A 25684-nucleotide genomic window follows, 5' to 3' on the forward strand; every position below is an offset into this window, starting at 1 on the left:
ACACCTACTTACTGGTGTCATGAAACAACTTTCCAGCGCTCTCTGAAGAGAGCGGGTTCAGAAGTTACTATTGTATTCAAGCTGTGTTAAATCAAGCTGTGCGAAGCACCAGGGTTAGGCCTTTAAAGAATCCCTCAGCCAATTCTGCCATTTAAAGGGAAAAGGAAAAAGTTTCCAAGGCTTCCATAAATTCCGAGGAGAGGAAGTTTCAAACTTGGGTGTTCACAGTCTGTAGCCCCCACATGGAAACAGCTTGGTTTCATGTATTTGGTTTTACTGTTCAAACTTTAGGGTCTTTTAACTTTTTATTTTTACAGGGCTCAGAAGAAAAGGGAGCAGGAGCCATTTGCTCACCAAGTGCCAAAGAAAACCCCAGCGCCTCCCCTAGAGGGCCTCTGCCTGAGACGCAGCGGGGCAGGGGTGAGGGCAGGGGACCCCCTGGCTCCTGGCACACCCCAGGCACAGCTCCTCCTGCCCACCGGGCCAGGACTGCAAGGCCAGCTGCTAATTAGCTCCGAGGAGATCAGTTCAGGCCAGAGCTCTGCAAGCGCAGAGCACACGGGCCTGTCATCCGGCGGTGGCTGGGCTTCAGCCACCGGCAGCAGGAGGAACACAATGGACAGTTTCCAAAAACAAGAGGGGCCCCCGCCAAGACCCAAGGAATCCTAAATTTAGTCCCTGGGGGAAGACGGCTGCGTCTGCTCAGCTGGGGCACCAGGGAGGCCCAGCATCCCTTGGAAATGTCAACCAAAGCAAACAGATCCTCCCAGGACACCTCCACCCCAAGCCCTGACTTCAAGATCACCCCAACTGCGGAGGGGTGACGCGTGCACACGATTCCAATCCCCAGGCCCCCTAAGTGCTGCACATCCAGGAGGTGGTAAAGGCAAGTGAAGTATGTCCATGTGACAGGCGAGGACACTGAGTCCCCAGAGATGCAGTGGTGAGGCAGAATGAGCACAGGCAATTCTGAGTTTGGACCCAGTCCCCACAGACTGAAAAGAAGGCACTGTGTCACTTGGAGCCTCATTGTTACCATCTACAAAATGGGCGTGAGAACGTCTTCTTCAAAAACTCTTGAAGACACAAATAGAATTTCAAAATGTCTACGTGTATATACATATACATGTATTCTACATTCACACATACATGTATATAGACATATATGTATGTATGTTAAAAAGAGACTCTCAGGCCGCACCCCACACATATATAGTCAACAGCTGTTGTTTGTGCTGCGCAGTGCCCCTCCCCCACCTGGTGGTAGCAACACCCTGATATTTCACCCCTCCCCACCAGCCCCGTGACTGAGGCCAGCCTGGTCCTGGTCCGTTGCTGCAAGAGTTCTCAGACGCCGACTGAATTAGAACCACCAGGAATTGAACGCAGGTTATTTATTTAATTTCCCCAAGTTATTCTGATACACAAGAGGCGGTCTTAGGAGCAGCTGCCAAGAAAACTCAGCAAGCTCAGGGGCTGTGCTCAGAGCGGGACCAAACCTCCCCCCACCCCCGGAAGCTGCACATCTGCAAAGGCTCTCAGATTCCAAAGGGCTGTCAGGATGGGACCCTCTCCCAGCCCTGAGCCAAGACGCAGGGTCCACAAGGGAAGGCCCTGAGGGGCAGAGAGCAGGCAGAACTGTGATCTGACCCCTCACTGCTCTCCCCCAGTGTGAGGGCTCACACTGCAGGGCAGATCAAAGGGACAAGGGACGGGAAGAGCTCCAAGCCGGCCTGCTGCAAACTCATGGGGGAGGGGCAGGGAGCTCCACCTGCCCACAGGACAACTTCCGCATAACCAGGTCTCCACGGCAACCCTCCAGCTGGAGTAACTGAGCTACCTGGTGACAAGACAGGTGCAGTGGGGACCAGGAGGGATCGGGGTTGGGTGGTGCTGAGGGTAGAGGTGGGGGGTTTCCAGCAAAGAAAGAAATAACAAAGACCTTTCCATGGCAGGGAAGAGATTTCCAGAAAGGACTTTTCCTTCTGGGAGGGAATGATACTTAGTCATAGTAAGAGCAGCTCTACTGAGCTCTTCTTCATCTACACCAGGCCACATGGGTCCACATGCAACATCTTACCCAATTCTTACACCAACCCCAAGAGGCAGATTCAACTGCTAGTCCCAATCCACAGACGGGTAGACTGAGGCCTCAGAAAGACTAGGGAAGTTGCCTCAGGTTGCACAACTGCTAGGTAACAGGCCCAGGACTCAAACTCATCTGATGCCAGAACCTCCTCTCCTACCCTCTTCTGACCTCAGTACTCTCTGGGCTGGGCAGAGACTGGCCCCGGATCTGTCTCTGTCTGTCTCAGAGACACGCTCAGCCCCTGCACTGTGCTGTGTCTAAGCTGGTTAAGAGGAGGAGCCATGGGGGTTCCATTTTGGGGGATGGGCTGGTTGGTGCGCAGAGGATTTCTGTTTCCCAGGGGGCCACGGCAGATCCCCTGAGCCCTGCCCCCGAGCTAGAGCACAGAGGACAGGGTGATGCAAACAACCCCCCACACCAGCCTGCCTGCCAGCCCCAAGTAACACACGGGGTTAACTACAGAAATATCCAACGTGGAAGCAACTTGGAAGTGCCGTAGTCCAACTACCTGCCCCCCTATTTTACAGACAGGATAACTGAAGCCCAGAGAGGGGGAGGGACTTGTGGAAAGCACAGAGCAAAGCAATTTCACTCTCTATTAATGGACGCCCACTATATGTCAAGCACTGTGCTACACGATGGAGCCCCAGGGGTTAATGACAATGCCCTGCCCCTGCCACCACAGAGTTGCGTGTTCCCTTGGAGGTGAGCAGTAACTGAACAGCCACATGAATAAGCTGCTAAGGACCAGCGGTGACGAGCACCCCAGGAAGTGGCAGGAGCAGGTGTTACACACAGCGTGGAAGGAAACCGGAGCTGAGTGGGGCCTCAGCTGAGTCCTGAGGGTGAGCAGGGCAGAACGAGGGAGAGAGCACTGGGAAGCAGCTCAAGCAGCATGAACAGCATGTGCAAAGGCCCTGAGGTGGGAGCAGGTGGGCGGCTGAGACAGCGAGTGAGAGGAAGGGCAGTCAGGGATGAGAGGCAGGAAAGGGACAGGTCATGTTCCGTTCGTAGACTAAGGAAAGGAACTGACATGTTTCTCTAAGAGACATGCGAAGTCACAGGACAGATTCAAGTAGAATGATAACGGTGGCTTAGGACGAGATGGGGACTGCGTCAAGCCATGGACAAATATGGGATTCACACAGTCACAGGATTGCAAAATCTGTGGCTCTTTGTGGAGGGAACAGGGGTTAGGGGTGACCAGGGGTTCCTGGCCTGAGCAACAGGTAGATGAGAGTGCGAAGGGGAAGGCAGTTTGGGACAGGTTATGTTTGGGTGTGCGAGCGATAGTGAGCAAAGGTGGGACGCGGAGGCACCCAGGTCTTCAGACTGCTCACAACCCCCAAAGCCCCGTCCGACCCCCACAGCCTCCCTGTGCAAACCCGGCTGCGCGCTGACCTGCCCCCTCCCAATCCCCTCCTCCCACGGGGGGCAGAGCCCGGGCCTCTGTGCCTCTCGAAGGGCGATCTCCAGAGAGGGAATCTGGGTTTGACACTGGGAGGCTGCTGTCTCCGGTCCCCAGGCCAGAGCCCGTGTCACTGACAATTTCTAAGGCCTTGAAAGGGACGTTTAATCCAATTGTCTGTGTCGGGCTGTCCATGGGCAGCCCCTCCTTCCCCCCACCCACTCCTCCCTTTGAAGTCAGCCCCAGGGAGGAGATGCCCAGAGGGCCCGCCCGGACAGGTGGACGCTCCTGCACCCAGGAGGGGCTACCGCGAGCCCGGCAAGGGCCGCGCCAGCCTGCCCTCGGAAACCTCCCACGCCTGTGCGGGGCTGTGATGCCTGGGGGCGCGGGCTGCATGGCTCTAATGCCCTGCGGCCACATTCCACACTCAGCACAGTGCCCAGATGACACAGCTCTCCCGGCAATGCACACTCCAGACGGAAAAGCCAAGGCTGACAGGCGCTGTGGTCACTCTGTAAGTTCCAGGACGGGAAGTCCTACCCCGTGCTGCCTCCAAAGGCCACGCTTATTGCATGTAGGAGGAATAACAAGGACCGTCCTGTGTGCTGCCTGCTTTCTGTGAGCCAGGCACAAAGCTGAGTGTTCACAGGCACGCTCACGTCATCCACGCAACGGCTCTATGGGCTAAATCCCATTTTTACTCCCATTTTACAGATGAGGACACAGAAGCACAGAGAGGTTAAGGTACTTGTCCAAGGTCACACAGCTAACAAGTGGCATAGCCAGCATCTGAATCGGGCCTGGCTGTCTCTGGAACAGTGTTTCTCATTTTCATCATCCCCTCCCCCATACAGAGCCTATTTAGATATTTATTTTTCCTAATTACCCCACCATGAAATTGTAATACCACAGATATTCTACGTATCTGTATGTATCTGTTTATATACCACATATACATAAAATGAATACGATTTTTTTTTTGCCACCCAAAACCCAATTTTTGCCTCCTTGAGGACAATATTATCTTCATTAAGATGAGGTCTTGAGCTGAGACCACTGCTGTCCAACAGGAACAGAATACAAGCCATTTACGTAATTTTAAATTTTCCAGTAGCCACATGAAAAAATAAACTGATGAAACTGATTTTTAAAATGTTATTTAAGCCAATGTATCCAAAATATTGACATGTCAAAATATTATCATTACAAGTGAAAACACTTTTAATTATTAATAGGAAATTTTACATTCCTTTTTTCCTTCCACACTAAGACTTTGCAATCCCCTGTGCATTCACAACCCGGGCGAGCCACACTGCACATGCTCAGTAGCCGTGCGAGGACAGAGGACACCACGGTGGCCGGCGCCCACTGGGCTCTAACCACTGTGCCAAAGCAATACGGTCTGTCCTCCCCAGAGCTCCTGAACATCGCGCGCTGAGGGACTTTCTCCACCCAAGGAATGCTTCGGAGGGTCACCTCCACCCCTAAGCAGCGGGTTCCACCTATCGGGTTCTCAGGACCTACCAAGGACAAGACATCACGCTAAGAAACTCAAGAGGAAACACAAAGATGAATGAGGACTGGCCTCTGGCCTCACGCAGCTTAAAAACTAAAGAGGAGAAGGGGAGCAAAATATTCAGCAAACCCTACCGCACGCCAGGCCCTGAGGCCTCCCACCCATTATCTTTTCCTTTTTTTCTTAAGAGACAGGTCTTGCTCTATCACCCAGGCTGGAGTGCAGTGGCCTGATCACAGCTCACTGCAACCTCGAACTCCCAAGTTCAAGCGATCTTCTCATCTCAGCCTCCAAAGTAACTGGAACTACAAGTACATGACACTGTATTCGGCTAATTTTGTTTGTTTTTGTAGAGATGGGGTCTTGCTATGTTCCCCAAGCTGATCTCAAACTCCTAGGCTCAAGCAATCCTCCCACCTTGGCCTCCCAAAGTGCTAGGATTACAAGTGTGAGCCACTGGGCCTGGCCCCATTATCTTTTAATCCTCATACTCCCCCTAGGAGACGGGTTCTATTGTTACCATCCCATTTTTTGATGAGGAAACTGAGGCTTGAGTGACCACGGATCTTGCCCAGGGCTCACCTATTTGAGTTGGTGGACCCAGGGCAGAACAAAGGAGGTGTCAGCAAAGCAATGTCAACCGCTTTTAAGAACAAGGAAGGCAGCTTCAGGGAAGGCTTCAGCGAGGGAGTGAGCGAGCAGGGAGGGAGTGTGACAAGGAAGAAGGAAGCAGAGTTCCAAGGACAAACAAGGAACGTGTGTACTTGCAGGGAGTGCAGAAGTAATGGGTAGATTCCCGATGGACAAGAAGCACCTCGGAGCTAGGACTTTGGGGCGCCAAGATGCCTTAGCGCGAAGCTCGTGCACTGGGCATGGTCTGAGAAGAGTCCAAGTTCAATCACCTGGTCATGGAAAAGCACCCACTGCCCAACCCATAGGCCATAATGCCAGTGGAATCCGCCTTCCCAAAATATTTATCAGAAAACTCTGGGCACCAGACTCCGTTCTGTAAACTTGGATGCCATTCCAAAGCTGAAACGATAGATCTCCGGGAGAACAAGATAAACTCTCCCTCACATTCTAAATAATGAAAGGGAGGCGGGGAAGAGAAGGAAATAAATCAACCTGCTCCAACCTCCCGACTTAAAAGGGATTATGTTCAGGAGAGGGGAGCGGCGAGGCTGTGCCCTTATCAGGCACACGGCGCGGCGGACAGGCGCACTCCTGGCCGGCGTCCTGCCTCCACGTCGGGGAAGGGGCTGAACAAAGCCTTCATCCAGAGGTCAAACCCATCCTCCTGGAGTGCAATCAAGCCAGTATTTCTTTCCTGATTTCCAGGCGAGAACGCTCCCTTCCGCGAACTGAGGTGCCGACTGGAGTTTAGGGAATGAGGCCCATAAACCTCCAACTGGCCAGGGCAGCCTGGATCTCCGATCTCCCACCGCGCCGGCCCACCACACTCAGAGCACAAGCGAAGGAAGTGGAGGGGTGAGCTGGTTCAGGGGTGTGGAGGAGGGACGTCTCCCTGACTCCCGGCTGTCACCAAGGACATCGTGGACGAGTAAACGAGTAAGCGCTTGACATGGATGATCTCGTTTAACACTCAGGACGAGTCCATGAGGCAGGAACTGCTGTCATCCCCAATTCACCAATAGAAAAGCCAGGGTCACGTGACTGGTAAATGGCAGAACCGGCTCTGACCCAGACTTCCTGTCTCCAGCTGGGGCCTCACGCTGGTGCACCACCCCCAGTTCCCTCCTCCTCTGCCACACAGCCAGGGCTGGGCCCAGCGCTGACCACCTCCCCTCCCTGCTCAGCATCCTCAGGCTTCCTTCTGCCTGCAAACTGAGCCCGAAATCCCCAGGGAGGGTTAGGAGAAGGTGGGCGGAAGCTCAGCCCCTCCCCCCCACCAGGCCTCCCAGAGCCATCTCCTGTCACCCACTCCCAACTTCAGAAATGCCACCCCGCCTCCCAAACAGCCCATCCAAGAAGCGGGCTCTCTAGCATAATATTTTCCTCCCACAGAACGTGAGAATAAAGGGCTCTTTGCTTGTCTCCTGAAATAACTGGCTCTCGCCATAAAGCAATCTTCTGCCCAGTAAAAATATTTCTGTAAAACTTGGTAACTCTATCTGCAGTTCTTTTTCTGAAAGTCAAAAATCTTGGAGGGTGAAATATGGCAGGGGCAGACTTTATGACAAGCTCATGAAGTCATGTCTACCCAAGACATTCCCTCCTTAACGCTGTGATTAATTTGCTGTTAACCACAGGGACTTTGTGTCTTAATGCACTCAAAGCAAAGCACCAGTTCACATTTCTACCAGAACAATACTCCCCACCCTGAACCTGGTGTCCAGCCAGGCGGGTAGCAGAGCCATGGCTGGGCTCAGGGGCTGGAAAGGACTCGGTTGAGATCGGGGAACTCCTTCAGGGGACCATAATGCACCAGGAAGCTGTCACCTGTGGCCTGTCCTTGGCCAGGGGGGAGGTGCAGCTTATGAAATAAGTGAGGGGTGTCCCACGATCAGAGTGTAAAAGCACTACTAAACCAAACTAACTCCAAGATACCTGGATAAGTCGCTGAAACCTCCCTAGGACTTAGTTTTCCCATCTGCAAATGAAGAATTATCATCTCAGGGGAACTCCTGAGCAAACTAACGAGATGTCCCCTCTGAACTGCTCACCCATCAAACAGCAATCGAGCCCCTACCGGGTGCTGGTTTAGGTCCCAAAGAGATGGAAGTGAGCTTACTAGGAATCCTCCAGAACATATCAGCAGCCCCAGCGGCCTTAAAGGGCCACCAAGTACATTTACAAAATGCTTACTGCAAAATAAGCCTTAAGTGGCTGTGTGCATCATTTCATTTAATTCTCGAAACAACTCCAAGAGGTGGACGTTCTGTTCTTCATTTTACAGGTAAGGAAACTGAGTCCCACCATTAACACTGGTCAGCATAAACCCAGGTTTGAAGCCCAGGCCCAGAGCTCTGGGCCCCCTTGAATTAGGAGAAGATCCACATTTTAAATAATGTGATGAGATAGAAAAAAACAAGCCATACAGTCTAAGGCAAGAGTTCTTCACCTAGAGGCTGTGGGTGCCCTGAAATTGGAGTCAAGGATTTATTTATCTGAGGAGAGAGACAGTGAGATTCAGTGGATTCCCATAAAAGTCTTGTCACTCATCCGCTGAGGGTTAAGAATCATTGACCTATGATCACCACAGAGAGGCTAGGAGCCTGAAAGGAAGGCTGTGACCCATGTGGGCTGCATGGAGGAGATGGCAAACTACCGAGGCTCTTCCAAGTTCCGATGGCAATGAGTAGTTCTCCCCAACAGTCAGCTACTTAACTACACACTCCCCCTGAAGCTGCTCCCCTCCTGAATTTTGTAGACACCAACAGGGGGAAAAAAACTCTAGTTTTGCCAGAAAAACAGCAGAGCCACCCCTGGAGATCACATGATGGGGTGAAGCATGTATGTCAGGGGCACGGGGGGCAGAGGGACAGAGCACAACTACAGAAATGCATACCACGGATCTAAAGCCAACGACAACCAAAAGCCCACGGACGATCTAAATGCCCAGCAGGGAATCAGTGCAACAAATTACAGCCCATCCTTACACCAGAAGGCTCCACAGCCATGAAGAACAATAAGATTAAACCTACTGATATGGAATGATTTCCAAGACATACCGTTAAGTGAAAATAGCAAGGTGCAGAACCAGACATACAACATGCATCTTAAGCTCAAAGAAAATGTTTAAGGTCTGTATCACCTTTTTATGGTTCCCACCTTAAACGAATTTTCCAATTAACCTACAAATACCAACGCTTCCCCATCTTGTTGGCCAAGAAGGCTCTTCTACTCTCTGTGCCGGGATAAGTGTGCACAGACACAGAGCATGGCCAGGGGCCCCTCAGGGAACCCGTAATAGCAGGCGTCTCTAAAGAGGGGGGCTGGGAGATGGAGGTGGGGAGAGGCTTCCTGTGCACACCCTTTAGTACTATTTTGGATTTTCTTTCTATGTGTTCCATGTACATGACTTAAAAAGGTGAGGACCCTTTATGAAGGGCAGGGCAGCAAGCAGAGGCTCTCCTCAAAGGCACAAAGCAGCGTGGCTCTGTGAAAAGGGGTAAGGATCGGAAGGGACGGGCCTTGAACCCCTGCCCTGTGTGCCCTCTGGCCAAGCTGCTGGGTGCTCTGAGCCTCACCCACCTGGCAAATACTCCTTGAGCGTCTGCACTGTGCCAGGCAGTGCCAAAGGCCCTGAGAATACAGCAGGGAGCAACTCAGAAGCTGCCCCATGGCCTTTGCAGGCTGGCCTCAGTTTCCCCATAGTAACAGTATTGATCCTGGCCAGGTTTCTGTGAATAGTAAATGCCTGACAAGTCACTGCGAGGAAGGCTTTGCAAACCATAAAGCCCTGGATAAACACTGGCTGGGGAAAAGCTGGCCCCAATTTCCAATCTCCCACCGCACTGACCCCTGCACTCAAGCAAAGGAAGCCGCGGGACGAGCTGGTCCAGAGCTGTGGATGAAGGAAGGCCCGTCTCCCTGACTCCCAGCCATCAGCGCCGACACCAGGGGCTGAGTGAACGGGTCAGCGCTTGACAGGGATGATCTCATTTAATCCTCACGACAAGCCCCAGCTGCGGCCTGCAGCCCCAGCAGGGCTCTGGCTCCCAGTGCCCCAGACCAGAGCCAGGGCCGCAAGTCCCCACCCAGGAACCCCAGAAGCAGCTGCCAAGTAGCACCTCTGGGGTCAAGAAGGCTAAGAAGGCCCTGATTTGTGGCATCAGGAGAAGGTTCTCCAATCCACACATCCAGAAGGAAGTCCACCGTCATTCCCAGCCACGACCTAACTGTGACGGCGGCAGCGGCCAACCGGGACTGCATCCCGCCAGGATTGAACAAAGCCATGCTCCAAGGAGCGCGCTCTGGATAGGCTCCAAGGAGGGTTGAACCCGTGCTTACTGGGGAGGGACAGCTTTCCTCCCACCGCCGCGTGGCGTAAACATCTCCTTCGACCCTCCCTGGGGACGGGGCGTAGCGGCCACGCGCAGCACAGGGACCTCTCCTTCGGCCCAGAGCTGCGCTGTCCAGTGCAAGAGCCACTATCCTCGTGGGGCTATTTAAATTTGCATTTAAATTCATTCAGATAAGAAAGAAATTAAAATTCAATTCCTGAGTTGCAGTAGACACGTTGCAAGTGCTCGGCAGCCACAGGTGGCTAGCGGGTCCCATACTGGACAGTGCAGACATAGAACATTCCCGTCATCAGAAAGTTGTACTGGACAGCACAGTCCCGAGGGCCTTTTAACATCTCCTTCTTCCTGCCGGTTCTACAAGGAGGTGCCTGGCAGCCCTTTAAAGAGAGTCCAGACGTCAATAACGGTCAGTCAAGCTCGAAATCCACTGCAGGTTTGAGTAGCCACAGCCACAGGGGAGTGGGAAGAGAGAGACAGGACCGTTGACTGGGGGCTTGTCACGAGTCAGGCACTGTGCTGGCTTCTCCGCGGGGCCCCTCGTTTGACCCCACTACGCTACAGATGGGGAGGGCCATCCGCTGCTCAGCTCTCCTCACCCCTGCACCCTCCCCTCCCCTTTGCCTCAGGGCCCAGGCACCCCGGCTGTCACCCAGAACCCCAGGCTCAACCCAAGGACTCTGCATCTTAACCAGCACCCAGGAGGTTCAGACGTGGGTGGTCCTCAGGCCACACCTGAGTCCTTCCCAACCCCACACACCCCTCCAGCTACCTTCTCCCCCCACCCCTTCCAGTGAAGCTTCTCCACAGTGTTGTCTGCATACGCTGCTTCCTCATCTCTCCTTACACTTAAAGCATATTGGCTTTTCGAAAAATACAAAAAGCAGTCACTTTTTTTAAATGTCAAACAATATAGAAACGTACAGCAGGAAAAGTGAAATTCTCTACTCAGGGAAACAGTCTTTGACGTTGTATCTTTCCAGATCTTTCCCTTTGCACCTGCAAACATACAGAGACACACCCCAAACACACTTCTGTACACTGCAGGAAACAGAACCACGGGCTCCTTACGGTTTGCACGTGCTCTGCTTGCTCGGCGGCATTTCGGGGCCTCCTTCCCGCCCCCACGAGAGGTCCTGGTTCGCCCTGCTCTGACCAGTTGCAGAGAGCTCCATGAAAAGGTTCCTCCGCTGTTAACTTGTCCCCTAGTGATGGATATTTGAATTGTCATAAATTTCTCATTCTTTCAAATAATGCAGCCATGAATGTCCTTGAAAGTCTGTGCCCTTGCTCACATGTCCATGTTTCTCAGTCCCTTCATGACCCACCCAAGTGTCACCTCTGCTGTCACTTCACCCAGACAGCTCCTGCCAAACCCACTGTGGCCACGAGGATGCTAAACCCAAAGGACTCCTCTCAGCAGCTTTCTCTCCAGGAGGGCACACACTCTCTGGCAGACCACACTGATGGCCCCAGTGAATCCCACTTCCCAGTACGGATGCCCCTGTGTAGGCCCTGCCCCTAAATCTGGGCTGAACCTATGACTTGCTTTACGGAAGAAAATGTACTGTTGGTAATTCCAGATCCACAGTTTGGCAGCAGTTTCCACTTTTTTATACTCCTGGGAAGCCCGCCACCATGTAAACCTGATTACCCTGATACCACCATACTATGAGGAAGCCCAAGCTAACCACGAGCTGAGGCCACCTGGAAGAGAACTGAGGCCCCGGATATTCCTCCCAAGTGGAGCTGCTACAGTCAAACCCTAGCTGTTTGAGCCACCCCAACTGTGCCACCAGGAGCCACAGACAAGTTGCCTCTGCCAAGTTCTGCCCAAATTGCATACTCTTAAGCAAGTCATCATGTGATTAAGGAGTAAGTTTTAGACTATTTTTTTCACAGCAGTAGAAACAAAGCACCCCCTTTTCCTTCCCTACATTTCTGGGAGGAGGAAACAATGGCCAAGAGAGGTCACAACAGATACCCAATAGCTAAGCTGAGGCCACCCCCAGGCTCAGGGCCCCCAGCCCAATGCTCTGTCCTGTCCCCGAAGACACAGCCATGTCTTCCTCCCAAGATGTAGCTGCTGCTGGCCAGGCTCAGATGATGGCTTCTCAGGTAAGATGCCATGGCCTCCCCCACCGAGGGACTCCTCATTCTCTTCACCCCCCATGCAAAAGGAGTGGGTCAGCAAGAAAGCACCCACGGCAGTCCTGGGGGCATCTGCCCTGGCCAAAAAGTCAACAAACCAAAAGGCTCTAGAGCCAAGAAAGAAAACATAGGCACAGAGAGGTTAGGGAATTGCCCAAGGTCACACCACTAGTGAGAGTTAGCACTAGGGCTTGACACCAGGCATTAGGGCTCAGGGCCTGCACCAGTGTTCTTCTGACAGTTTGATCATGACCTCTACACACGTGGGTTTGAGGACAGGGCATGTATGCGTGTGTGTGTATACACATACATATATACATCTTTTTTTAAACTAAAATAAAAAGTTACACAAAATAATATTTACTCCTACTTAAAAGATATTTTCTGATATTTTTACTCTTTTCTATTTCTTTTTTTAAATGCTGGTCACTAAGCCGATTTCATGAGCCTTGAATGGGGCTGTAACATACAGTTTAAAAAAAACCCAAATTCCTCTATACTGATTTAAGATGGCTCTAAAAGCAGACTGACCTGACTTTGAACCTTGCTGGAGCAAGATTCCACTTCCAAGTCCCAGTGGCCAGGGGCCAGGTGGCAGACTTCTCTAAAGCCTCAGTTTCCCTGTGGGTAAAGTGAGGATAATGACGCCTACCCCATAAGGTGCGGCGAGACCTGGGCGGTGTGGACGGCGCCCACCCAGGGCCTGGCCCACAGCAGATGTGCCACCTCCTCCATGGGCTGCCGCGCCCAGGGTTCAGCGCGGGGCCACGCATGCAGGGGGCGGCTAACAGACACGCTGCGCCTGCAGCCGCGGAACACCGAGGCCCCGGCCCAGGGCTGACCCAGGCTGGGGAGCAAGAAGAGGAAGCTGCTGAAAAGGCAACCTCGCTCCCGGTCCACAGTTTTCTTCCAACATCTTTTTGCCTTTGAAGGGGGAAGGAAGGGAAAACAACTAAGTCAAGGTCAAAAACTGCCCTGTGACAAGGCTCCTTCTGGAAGCTAGGCGTGGGAGGGGGTGGCACCACTACCCAGCAGCCCGAAGCCCACCCAGTCGAGCCCCCGCAAGCCGCGGCCTCTGCGGGAGGCCCCCCGGCCCACGTGGCTTTCTGCAGCAGAAAAACCTCCTGGACCTCAGCCCATCTGGGGGGCTTCGGCCTGAGGGCAGCCAGGCCCGGCCGCTGAGGGGCTCGCTCGGCCTCCACCTGCCCAGGCCAGCTCCACACTCAAGCACGGGGCCAGCCAGCCAGCCCCAGGATGACACTTCTCCTGTGACTGAGAGGTTCTCCTGTACCTGGCCACAAAGGAGGGAAGGTGGCATCCACGGACGTTAATAAAACCTCACGGAAGGTTTGCACTGGGTAGACAAGGACCCACAGTGGGTGGCAACGTACAGCAGCGCCCCCAGCCCTCTGCCCGACCACACACGGCTGCCGTAACATCTCAGAGACGAGAGCAGCGTCCCCAACCTTTTGGGCACCAGGGACTGGTTTCACGGAAGACAATTTTTCCACAGACTGGGAGGGGCGGAGCTCAGGCCTGTTTCCTAACAGGCCACAGACCGGCAGCAGGTCTCGGCCCCGGGGATTGGGGACCACAGGACTAGAACCCGGCCCCAGGTCAGGCACCCAAGACTGGCACGAAGACTCCGCGCTAGTCTCGCATGCCTCCTGGCCTTCGCCTGGAATGCTTTTAATACACCCGCCGTCACCTGGCTATTTCCGATTTATTCCTTGGGTCTCAGAATCCCACCTTCTCTCCTTCCCCACGCCCGGTTCTTTCTTTCCACCACACTGTGCGCACCTCTGGGTGACCATCAGCGACACCAGGAAGCGGCAGGAGGAGGGCCGACATCTGCTTCCTCCTCCAGTTTGCTGAAATAAATGCCTTTCACCCTTAGAATAGCTCTGCCAGGTAGGAACTGTTACTCTACCCATTCCACAGATGTGAAAACTGAGGATCAGGGCCGAGCCATCACTTGGCCCTGAGGCCACCAAGCTGGGGTGAGGTGCACCTGGTACTCAGACCCAGAAGTCTGATTCTGGGAGGTCTAACCACGCCTCTGGCACCTTCCACGTGCACACAATGGTCTTTGGTATAAAGTCACACAACCCACATCTTTACTGTACTTACCCTACCCGCCCCCGACTGCCCCACCCCGCCCGCCCACCAAACCGAGCATGCTGTCCACAGCTTCCCGGGACTGGGGCTTTGTCTGGGCTGCGCGCTCCATCTCAAACGCAGCCCGAATCCCGCCCTCCTGGCTGGGCGAGTGCCTTTAACTTGCCGAGCCCGCCTCCTCCCCTGCACGATAGCGAGTGATACACAGGCGGTGGCAGGGCTTCGACAAGAAACGCATGGACTCTAGGCACAGTACTTCATACGTAGAACACGCACTTGTATGTGCTGTCACCACTACTGACCCCACTACCGCCACCACCAAAATCGGCAATCACAAGCCAGGGTACTACAGGCCACATTCAGCCATCTGTGTCACCCAAAGAAAGAACTGTCTCAAAATTTTAATTGGTTGAAAATAACTTTTTTTAATTCTGAAGGTTTCACATAAAAATCCAGACGACTGGATTCTCTTAACGATCAGAGGAGGTGGCAACGCCAAGGCGACATTCCCTCATGGCAGTGGTTGGCTGGGGCTGAGTGGCACTGCCCCCTTGAGGCAGGGCACATGTTCCCCGGGGCGCCCCAGTCCCCACCTCTCCCAGATGTCTCTCACTCAGCCTGCATCATTCATTAATACGACCTCTCTGGCCCCTGCAGGTCCTCAACTTTCTGACCCCATCTCAATCTTACCATCCTTCAAAGCCCGACTCACACTCCGACCTCCTTCAAAAAGTCGTCGCCAAATCCTCACGGCCCTGCGCCTGATGGTTTTCCGATTTTAATAATTAGCTAGTACTGAGCGCTTACTATGTGCCAGGCAGTTATAATCATTTTACAGTTTGAGTCCTCACAACCACCCTAGGAAGCAGGTGGTTGTCACCCCAGCTTCACAGATGAGGAAACCGAGGCACAGAGTTGATTCTTCTACAGCCTTCCCCACCCCCACCGTCCTCTGTGCTGCTCTGTGCCCCAGGCAGCCGACCCCTGCGGGCCAGTTCACCGGGGCTCCCTCACCTGCTGGCTTCTGGCTGCAGCCAGTGGGAGGCCCTGGCAAGAAAACGGAGAATTTCCACACCATGTCTCTGATGACAGTTAGTCCTCCACGCTGATAGCTCCTACTGCCCCCGCCCCTCAGTCCTCAGCTGTGGCCCCTACGGGGATCCAGCGACAGTATTTCCTCCCTGGCCCTTTCTGCCCTGGGAGCAGTAACAGCTCCCACTGTTGCTAGTCCCTGGGTGCCTCAACCCCCACGAGGGTTCCCCTAACCCTGCTCTCACCTCTAGAAGCCCTGGAAGTCTTTTCATTTAAACTACCTAGAGTGCATCTGTTTTCTGCCGGAACACCCCCGACCCAGCTGACTACGCCCAAGTGAGAAAAATGGTGCAGGCAGGATTCAAACCCAGGACACCGGGCTCCAGAGCCCCCGCTCTTTAACCTTACATCCTATTCTCTCTCTCCCTGTCGCCTTCTCAAGGGTCCCTCAGATGTCCCCCAGAGCACCAGGCACAGTGCCTGGCCCACTGCAGACCTTCCAGAATCACCCAGCCCACAGAATACAGTCTATTACTTGCTTCCTCTTTATCCTCCCAAGTATTTTTACAACTGAGAGCCCCTCTCCTCCCCTCCCCTCCCCTCCTTCCTCCTTCCCCTGCACGGCAGGTCACAGGGCTCTCACCTCCGTCCTGCTGGCCCCTCAACAGAGAGCCTGCCACTGGCCTCCCCTCTGGACAAAGACCAAACTCCACACCTCAGCTGGAAAGGCCCTCAGACCCCTCTTCAGCCAGCTGAACCTCAGCAGCATCTCGAACAAACTGCCCTCCTCACTCCTGGGCTCTCCCGCACATGCCGGGTGTTGACCAAACGCTCACGCTGCCAGCCCCATTCACCTTTGGGTCTCTGCTTTTCCCCCCGAGACCACCTATGACCCCAGACCGGTTGGCACTCCCTGTTCGAGACTCTCAGAGCCCCCAGGGGGTCCCCTAACCGTCCCTTAACAGCATCTTCATGGCTCAGTATTGATCTTCCCAAACTAAGAGCTCCTCTAACTTACAAACATCCATGCAAAGATCCAAAGTAAAATATTACCACATCACATACAGCCACGTTTTAAAAGAGGAATCTATCATGACACCATACTTAACGGTATTAAACAGAGCATAGGAGATTCTAACCAATGCAATAAGAGAAGAAAAACAGAGGAGAGACAACGATGAGAGTTCAGTTCCACTAACTCTGACTTCCTTGAGGCAAGAACTATGTCCTGGTCCTCACCGTTTCTACAACATCCTCAGCAGACTGCCTGGGCTAGAGAAGGCAGTCAAGTATTTCTGGAATGAATAACCACCCAGATGAGCTCTGATCCCTAGTATATGTTCTCAAAACAACCAGTACTTTTTTAAGCCACATATCACAACTTAAGTTGTACAATTTAGTTTACGAAAATATTTATCTTTTCCTACTAGATTGTAAGTTCCATGAAAACAAGGACTATATTTACAGACCAAATGTATACCTGGCCTACAGTAGGTACTCAGTACCCACCGTAGATGCATGAATGACTTGACTAGACCACATTCAACAGAGCTGCTAAATTATAATAATTTGATCCTACTTCTCAGCTGGAGAATCCAGCGCCCAGAAAAGGGCGGGAAGTGCCATTAGCTGATGCCACGCCACTGTGAGGCCCACCCTGGGGTCCTCTGAAAGGCGTCGGCCACACGCAAGGCCACACAAACACAAACACACACACACACCACAGCCCATGTAGCCCAACAAGAAAGCAAAGCCCAGACCAATTCCTCAGAGCCCTCTAAACAAACACACACCCAGGACCCACGCTGGTGGGCTGAGCCGCGCTGGCGAGAGCCCCTGGGTGCGTGCGGCCGCTCTGGGGCTGAGGATGACTTCAGTGGCGGGACCTGCGGCTTTCCTCCCAGGGCCCCGTGACTGCTGCCCACACGGATAAACAGGCTCCTCTGCTTTCCCAGGAAGCTATCAAAGAATCACTTATGTCTCTGGAAGTGCTTGTTTAGAAAATGCTCCCCGCCCCACCTGGGCCTGGCACTGGCGGCAACATCACCAGGCTGCCCTTCAGGAGCCACCAGGCCCCGCCAGCCCCTGAAGCAACTCGGCCATTCTTCATGCGGAGAGGCTGAGGCCATAAAGAAGCAGGCAGCTCCCCAGGATAAACGGAGCAGGGTGACATCAAAGTCTTCCTTCCAGATTAAACAACTGAGGCCTTCAGCTATCCCTGGCGTTTCTTCTAGGATATTCTGGGCTCCTGCCTCAGTTCTCCCTCCGATGGAATGGCAGTTATTTTGTTTGTGAGAGACGGAATTTTTTCCTTCCACGGGGAGAGGAGGAGAGGGAGGGGGAGGGGGAGGGGAGGGGGAGGGGGGAGGGGGGAGGGGGAGGGGGGAGGGGGGAGGGGGAGGGAAAGAATGTCTGCGAGAGACAAGAGCCACTAAAGGAGCATGTGTGAGTGAGCAGGAGAGCTGGGAAGTCGGGGAGGCAGCCGGAAGTGCCTGCTTTGGAATCCAACCAGTGACCTAAAAATTCCAAAAGTTTCTAAAGCAAAGCCCGCTGTGAATCCACAGCCATCGGATGAGGCTGCAGGATCGACGAGCTGGGAGGACTCTGGGGTACCGGGCTCACCAGTGCCGGGGTCTCCCCGTGGGCCACTGCACTAGCCCGTTGACCGCAGGGTCACCCTCACTTCCTTTCTCGGATAGGGAAAGCCAGCACAAGGGTCATCCTCCCTCAGGCACAGGCTCACTGCCGCTCTGGGGCAGGATGAGTTCTCTCTGGGGATGGCTTGTCACTGCCTCTTGTCCCCCGGCCCTTGAGCAGCCCACCCCCTGCTCGGGTCCTCCACACCCCCCACAGCGGAGCCTCCGGCCTCACAGCTGACTCCTCAGAAATAGCAGCAGGGGATCTCAGCCCGTTCACCCAGCTGGGGGGATGCCCCCAAGTCCCCGCATGGGCCACCAGGCAAGTACACGGACTGCCCACCCTTCTCTACCCCACACTTGTCCAGAGGGACAGGTAGCTCAAACGTGCCAAGAGCCACCAACATGTGGGGCTCTCCAAGAAAATGGTACCGGGAAGAACTTCCAGTCCCCACAAGCTGCAAAGCCCTTGGGGCCCACAGCCCCTTCTCGACCACCTGGCCCAACTTCACACAGAGGCCTCCCCAGACACGACCACCCCATCTTGCAAGGGCAGCGGCCAGCCTGGGGCCCCAGTCGCGCCTCCCCTCCTTCACCTTCCCCCTCGCTGTCTCCCCTACCCCTCAGCCGGTCTCCTGCGTGTACCACCAGCTCCCCCAGGCTCCTCACAGGCGTCAGCGCCTACACCTGTGCCTGGGGACCGCCGGCGCCTACACCTGTGCCTGGGGACCGCCGGCGCCTACACCTGTGCCTGGGGACCGCCGGCGCCTACACCTGTGCCTGGGGACCGCCGGCGCCTACACCTGTGCCTGGGGACCGCCGGCGCCTACACCTGTGCCTGGGGACCGCTGCTGCTCCGTCTCCTCTGCTAGACTGGAAGCCACAGGCCGACAGGGACCACGTTGCTCTCATTCTCCACTGTATCCCCAGGGCCTGACACAGTTAGGGAATTGTTAACTAATAATTAATAATCATCCATTATTGAGAATAATGCATTCATATTAATTAATTGAGCTGAGCCCCTGAAAGGAAAGGCCTGACTCTACTCTTCCACTCTGGACAGTGGGACCCGGAAAAAGATGGGACCTGGGGGCAGGAGTGAGGGGAGAAGCTGGCGGGGCGGAGGAGCTGGGCAGGAGGAGGCAGGGCGGTGACCTAATCTGTCTTCCTCCCTCCCTCCCTTCCTTCCTTCCTCCCTTCTTTTCTCCCATCATTTGATGCACGGTGAGTGTCTACTCTGTGCCCTGGGGAGACCGCAGGGAAGAAGTTTTATTCAGAAAGCGATCCTTTTGTTGTCACACTTCAGCCTTGAAGTTTTAAGCCCACAAGGGGACACTTTGGTCCCTGAGAGGGTGTCTGAGCTTCCTGGTACAAATAGGAACACTGTCCTTCCTTCTATCCCCATCCTGTCTCCCCAGTTCCAACATCCCCACTGGACAAGGGGAGGAAATGTCCCCCAAGTTCAAGGACCTTGCAGGACACACAGTGGATGCCCCCTGGATTAGATTCTCCCTGGGTTTCCTACCAAAACCTGAACACACAGGGGCAACAGATCCTGCACTCTGTCCCCTGCACCGGAGGGGACAGAGCACACACACAGCCGGCTCTGGGGGTCAATCCAGCCTCCTTTTCAAAGAAGAAAAGTTTCAAGGGGAGGCCAAGACACTCCTCAAGCCTCTGCCAGAGACCACATCACAAAGACGAGTTAAAGCACTAGGAAGGTGACATCTCTGCCCTGCCACCCACCCATCCCTGAGGGGCCCAGACCTACTGAAAACCAGGAGCCCCCCCTGGTACTCTGCCCAGCTCCAGCTCTCCTGGTCTCTGCTTCCCACTCCAAGAGTACAGAAAGCGCCCGGGCTGGGCATTGAATCTGGCCCTGGGTGCCGGTGGGCAGGGACCCTCCATGGAGAACTTAATGACGCCAGCGAGCAGAGGCCCAAACGCCTCCACCCGGAGTCCTTCCCCAAAGCAAATCATCTTTTAATTCTGAAACACCAAATATTTATGCTCTACCTCAAATGTCAAGTCCACCTCCCAGCACATAGCTTTGAAACCACGTAAAGAAGCCTAACACTTTCCATATGGTGAAGACATGGGGCCTTTTAATTGTGCCAACTGGTATCATTCAAGGGTAATTCCCCTGGAATCCAGCACTCGGGCAGCAGCTGGGCCAGCCTCCAAGCTTGTCACCCAGCCCCACACGTCCCTGCGGGCTCCAACGGGGCCTGCACCCTCCTAATCTTCCCAAATATCAAAATGCACTAGGTGCCCCCTCATCAAATTACCAAACCGCCTGGCAGCCGCCTTTGATCCAGAGGTGCGCTTGCCTGCGCTATGGCTCTCAGCCTATTTCTTGAGGCAGCTCTGCTACAAAGGAACAAAAGGGTCAACCCAGGGGGTGGGGAGGGGATTGCTTTAAATCTGGTTGTGTACGCTCCCATATGCACACACGCACACACGCAGGTTCTGCCCCTCCAAGCGCTTTCCTCCTCATGCCTGCACCCACTATGCTATTCAACCCATCTATTAAGCTTTTTAATTCATTCATTCTATTTCCCATACCCGGTATTTCCAATTGATTTTCTTTTGTAACTGCCTGTTGCAGCTTCGTGTATCTTTGAGATTATTGTACTTAGTTTACTTTCTAATCCTGTTTAGCACATTGTTCTCTGCCATGTATGTTGCTCAGTTTACTGGTCTTCTTTCACGGTACTTGTACGCCTCCCGTGAGCTCATACTCCCTTGGACTCCACCATGTCCCCACGGAAAAGGCAGAAGCCCAGGCTTTAGCCTGTGTCCCTCCACGTGAGCCTGTCATGTTAGGGGGGAGAGGCAGAGAGCCTCCGGTTTCATCATCCCAGCCCTACCCCTCCCTGCTTAGGGGCCCCATCTCCACCCCTACAAACGCCTCAGTGAACCTCCCAGTACCTTCCTTCCCAGGTTTCACTCTCTTTGAAGAGTTATCTGCCATAACACTGCAAGGGATGAGACTATTATTACACCCATTTTGCAGATGAGCTAATTGAGGTATGCAAAGATCAAATGGCTTGCACAAGGTGACAACTAATCGTGACAGAGCCTGACCACATTCATTTCTGTATTTAGGAGGACAGGCTTAGTTTAGTGCCAGTGCAGTCACCCTCTCACGCCCCCAGGCCTTTCACCCTCTCACCCCCAGGCCTTTCACCCTCTCACACTCCCAGACCTTGCGTGCAACTTGGCCCCACCCAGACCAGTTACCAAGAGGGGAGGAGGCAGGTAGGCAGGAGCCACTCTGCCCTCTGCCTGCCCCAGCCCAGCTCATCTCAGAGCCTTCAGCACCGACTCTCCAGGAACTAGTGAACGCAGCACCCTCCAGGCGCATGCTCTGGTACAGGGCTTCCTCACACACGCTTCCCTCGTCCCGGAACGTGCTCCAGAGAGGGAGAAACACAGTCCACACCAGCTGGCTGTCAGCTCCAGAGGGTTATGGGGAAGATTAAGATAACATAAGCAAAGTGCTGCCCATATACAGACACTCAATAAATAGTAGTTATCATTGCAATAACAATAATGCCAGTTGGATGAGCCACTAATGTGTCCCCAGCCACCCTGGTGACAGACCAGGTAATGCAGTAGAGACAGATCCCCAAAATGGGCCTGGGGCTGGTTGGAGGACTTCTGCCAGCCCTGGGGCCCCAGCAGACACCCACGCCCTCCTACATCTTGACGACCTCACGAAGAACCTGCCAGCAGCCTCTCAGAGCTGATGGCAACCGGGGAAGCCCAGCCAGAGTGAGGGCCGCCCGCCCCGTGCTGTGCGGCATCCCAGGCTGCGGGCACTCCTCTCCCACTTTCACAGTTCCGACTGCCTGCACTGAACATTTCTCTCTGGATGGACTCGACACTGGACTATCTCTTTCTACTTAGCTTCATCCTAAGCAATAATATCTGTGAAATCACGGGTTGGATGTCCTAGTTATTTTTTTCCAGTAAAAAATAAAAAAAAAAAAAATAGGTAACTCTGAAGGTTTAAAATATTCCTCCAGGTACTTGAAACAGCTTGGAGGCCCCCAACACTCTTGGGCTCCCCCTGGGTGGGCGTGCTATGCCCTCCTCTGCAGCCTGGCCAGCTGGGCCATCTGGGGCCACGGCTAGTGAGAACCAGGCGTCCTAGTGAGAACCAGGCATCCGGGTCCCAGTCACCAAGAACAACTCCCAAGGAGGCAGAGGCTCTCCCCCAACACCTTTGATGGCTGGGGCCCACGCTCCCACCACCTGACACATGTCACGCCAATGGCTCAGTGCCTCACATCTTCAAAAGTAGTTTGAACAAACATTAATGACCCCCCAGTGTTTCTATGAGAGAGGGGACAAGGCGGGAGGGGTGGGGGGGTGGTGAGCACATCCCATGCTGTCCTCAGCTGGGGGAAGAAACCAGGCAACAAAATTCCGTGACTTCACCAAAGCCACAGACTTAAGCTGGGGCCCCCTCCCCACCCTCCCGCACTTCCCCCAATGGCAACTTTTACAGGCTCACATTCCTCTTGCTGGGAACACTACTATTTAATTAAAAACGACAGACTTTTGTTTTCCTCTCCTTCCTTCCTCCTCCCTCCCATCCTCCCAGACTGGATGCCAAGGAGACCCACCAAAAACATGCGGGTAACATTTGTTATGGCTTTGAAGATAAAAGTCAATTGAAGTAAGCCCTCGCGGTATTTCAAGTTTCCCCTCTAGCATGGAGCAAGCTGCCGGGCAGTTTAGGAAAGGGAAAAAAAAGGGACTGCAAATAAATGTCATTCTGCAGGAATACTTTGTAAAAATAAACAGGCTGAAAAAACCCAAAACTTGATTAATGGAAATCCACTCAGTTGGCCTCTGTCTGGAGCTGCAAATGCATTTGTTCACATGGCTAAGTTGGATCATTTTCATTGGCCTTTAAATAAATAAGTAGATCAAAAACTAGAAATGGTCGGGGAAGAAGGGGAAGTTTGTAGTTCTGTTTTTAAAGGGCCTCAACGGCAGCGCCCCCCACCCACCAAGTTCTGACCTTCACTGGGACAGCAGCTCCAACTCTGCCCCAGCCAACAGATGAAGAGGAGTGGAGAAGAGCAAGCCCCCAGCTAAGCAGTGGGGGCAGAGGAGCAGAGGGGGGCTTCTCCCCGACACAGAGGTTATTTCATACACACACAGGAATCGACTTTATCCAAAGGCCACCTCCCCACCCTGGCCTCTGCAAGTGACCTGCCAGGTCCCGTCACCCAAATGCACACGCACATCTGAAGACTCCACTGGCCTCTCCCCAGCCCATGGACAAGACCAAAGAACTAACCAGACCTGAGACTCAGTCTGTTCCCCCTCTAAGTTAAAAAAAAAAAAAATTAAATGTCACATCAAAAAGTTGATTCATCCTTTGATCCTCAGCTTGCGAGAGTTCCACGCAGACCACCTGAAAGCCCCGTGCAGAGTTCTGGAGCTCACAGGACATCTGTGAACACCAGTCCCAGGCCAGGAGCTGGGATTGGACTCACTCAATCCCATCACACATATTGCTCCTCCGGGAACTCCAACCTTGGGGACCCATGGGGTGAAGGCTCAGGGGTGGGCCCAGGCTACAGTCGAATGAGGCCTTCTCTCTCCTTGTAGGCCAAGTAAGGGGTGTGCCGGATCTCATTGCCCCCCAAGCTCTGTCACCCCGAAGGCAGCCTGTTCTATTGGGGTTCCTGGACGGATGGCACTGATGAATGCCACAGACAATCGGAACACGCTCAGAGGCGATCACAAAATCCTGGGGCCAGTACAACCCTGCCCTCCCCTAGACACCCCTGATACCTCCCCTTTCTCCCTAGCCCCCCTCCAGCTCCACCTTTGAACTCTGGCTGCAGAAAGAAGGTAGAGCAGGCCCCCAAATCCCTCCAGCACACCCAAGCTTCCCCATCAACTGGACCTGCACCACCTCCTCACCTAGGACCTTTCCCCCCAGGCAGCCCTCTGTCCCCAACTGGGCAGGAGACTGGTGCCAGCCTGCCTTTAGGTTCCCCAAGGGGGAAGAGGGGTGTACACCATCATCTTGATGGGGCAGGGGACAGCTAAGAAGGGATTTTTAGACCCAGAAGCTGTGCAGGAGAGTCTAAAAGTTGGGGTGAGTAGGCATGGAGACCCTACTCACTCCCTGGGGTGGGGTGGGGATCGTACCCGGGTGCCTGGGCCAACGGTGCCGGCCAACCGCAGCTGTCGGGGTCCTGAGACACCGCCCGGGCAGCGCTGCCTCCCGATCCACTCCTCAATGCCCTTCCGAGCCCAAGCAGCACTCACAGCGAAGCTGTCACCTAGGGCGGGGACAACATAAAGCCCCTGAGTCTGGCCGTGGGGCCAAAAGTTACCCGAGAGGGAGCGGAGGGGAGCAGTAGGCGCGGCTGAGGGCGCAGGGCAAAGGCATCCGGGGCCTGAAGCGGGGTTCGAGAGCTCGGACAGAATCCAAGAGAGGGATGCAGGTAATCAGGAGAAGGGGGTTCAAAGAAGCCCCAAGAGCGAGGATCCAGAAGGCGGCAAGAGGGGCGAGCAGTACCCCAGGAGGAGGGGCTTGGGGGTCAGAGGAGGGAGTGCTGGAGGCCAGTACTGCGAAGGAGAGAGGGCTGCGGGTCAGGAGAGGGGACGCAGGAGCCAAGATCTCGGGAGAAGGCTCTGGGGGCCAGAAAGAGGGGAGCACAGTCTCGGGGGAGGCGCTTGAGGGTCTGAAGAGGGGGCGCAGAAAGCGCGGTGGGTAGGGACGCGGGAGGGGGTTGAGGGTCCGTGGTGGGAGCGCAGGACCGCGGGGAGCGAGCGGGAGGGACAGACGAGGGGGCTCAGAGGCTGCTCCGGGAACAGGTTTGGGCGACTGGTGGCCGGAGTTGGGGTGGAAGGTGGCCCTGGTAGTAAGATCTGGCGGGCCGGGCCATTCGGCGCGTCCGCGGCGCTTCCCCGTCCGTCCCCGGGGCCGGTGCCCCGCGCGCCCCTACCTTCTGGGCTCTCCCTGCGCTTGCACACGGCGGCTGCAGGCACCATCGCGCGGCGGCGGCGGCGGGAGCCGGAAAGAAAGGAGAGGGAGAGAGTTAGCAACGGCGGCGCTGCGGGCGGCGGGGCGGGGGCCGGCGCGCGAGCTGGGGCACTGACCCGGCTTGGAGTGAAGTTTCCCCATGCTGGGGGTGCGGCGGGGGCGTCGCTAAGCCATGCGCCCGGCCCGCCGGCCCCGCGCTTCGCCCGGCCCCTCCTCCCAGAGCAGTCCGCGAGCCCCGCGGAGCCCGAGGCGGCGCCGGGACGCGCTCCTGCCGCCGTCGCCGCGGCCCGACTGACGCCCGGGCGCGCCGAGCCCCCAGCCCGCCGCCGCGGCCCGCGCCTCCCCGCGCGCCCATTGGCCGGCGCGGCGCATCAAAGGCCGGGCGGCCGCGGCGGCGGGGCGGGGCCTGCGGGGGGCGGGGCCTGCGGGGCGGGGGCGGGGCTCAGCGCCGCGCCTCCTCGGGCTGCGGTCTGGGGCCAGGTCTGGGGCCAGGGCTGGGGTGGGGCCCCGGAGCGGAGGCTCTGTCCAGGACGCGCATTGGGACAGACACCTCTTGGGTTCTGCCTTTTGTACACAGCCGGTTCCTCGCCAACAGTACTGCGCCTTCCCTCGAAGCGCACCTGGCAGGACTTGAAGGCTCCAATGTACAGCTGGGGAAACTGAGGTCAGGAGAGGAGACCCGAGCTGCCGTGCGCCTGCTGCCCGCGGTATGGCACTGTCCCAGTCTC

At 55.0% G+C, this 25684-nt stretch overlaps 1 protein-coding gene across 1 annotated transcript in view; it reads right to left on the reverse strand.

Annotated features, from left to right (window-relative positions):
- NKD1 (NKD inhibitor of WNT signaling pathway 1) overlaps positions 1–25210 on the reverse strand; it is a 79059-nt gene extending 53849 nt beyond the window's left edge. The window contains exons 1-3 of the mRNA XM_069456448.1: positions 25073–25210; positions 24919–24951; positions 24116–24249 (exon numbers count right to left, since the gene is read on the reverse strand). Coding sequence (XP_069312549.1) covers positions 24116–24249; positions 24919–24951; positions 25073–25097 — 192 coding nt within the window. The 5' untranslated portion in view covers positions 25098–25210. The remainder of the gene's footprint in view (positions 1–24115; positions 24250–24918; positions 24952–25072) is intronic.
- Positions 25211–25684: the final 474 nt, after the last annotated feature.

The sequence above is a fragment of the Eulemur rufifrons genome, chromosome 23, assembly GCF_041146395.1.
Source record: "Eulemur rufifrons isolate Redbay chromosome 23, OSU_ERuf_1, whole genome shotgun sequence".
In the NCBI taxonomy this organism is placed as follows: Eukaryota; Metazoa; Chordata; class Mammalia; order Primates; family Lemuridae; genus Eulemur; species Eulemur rufifrons.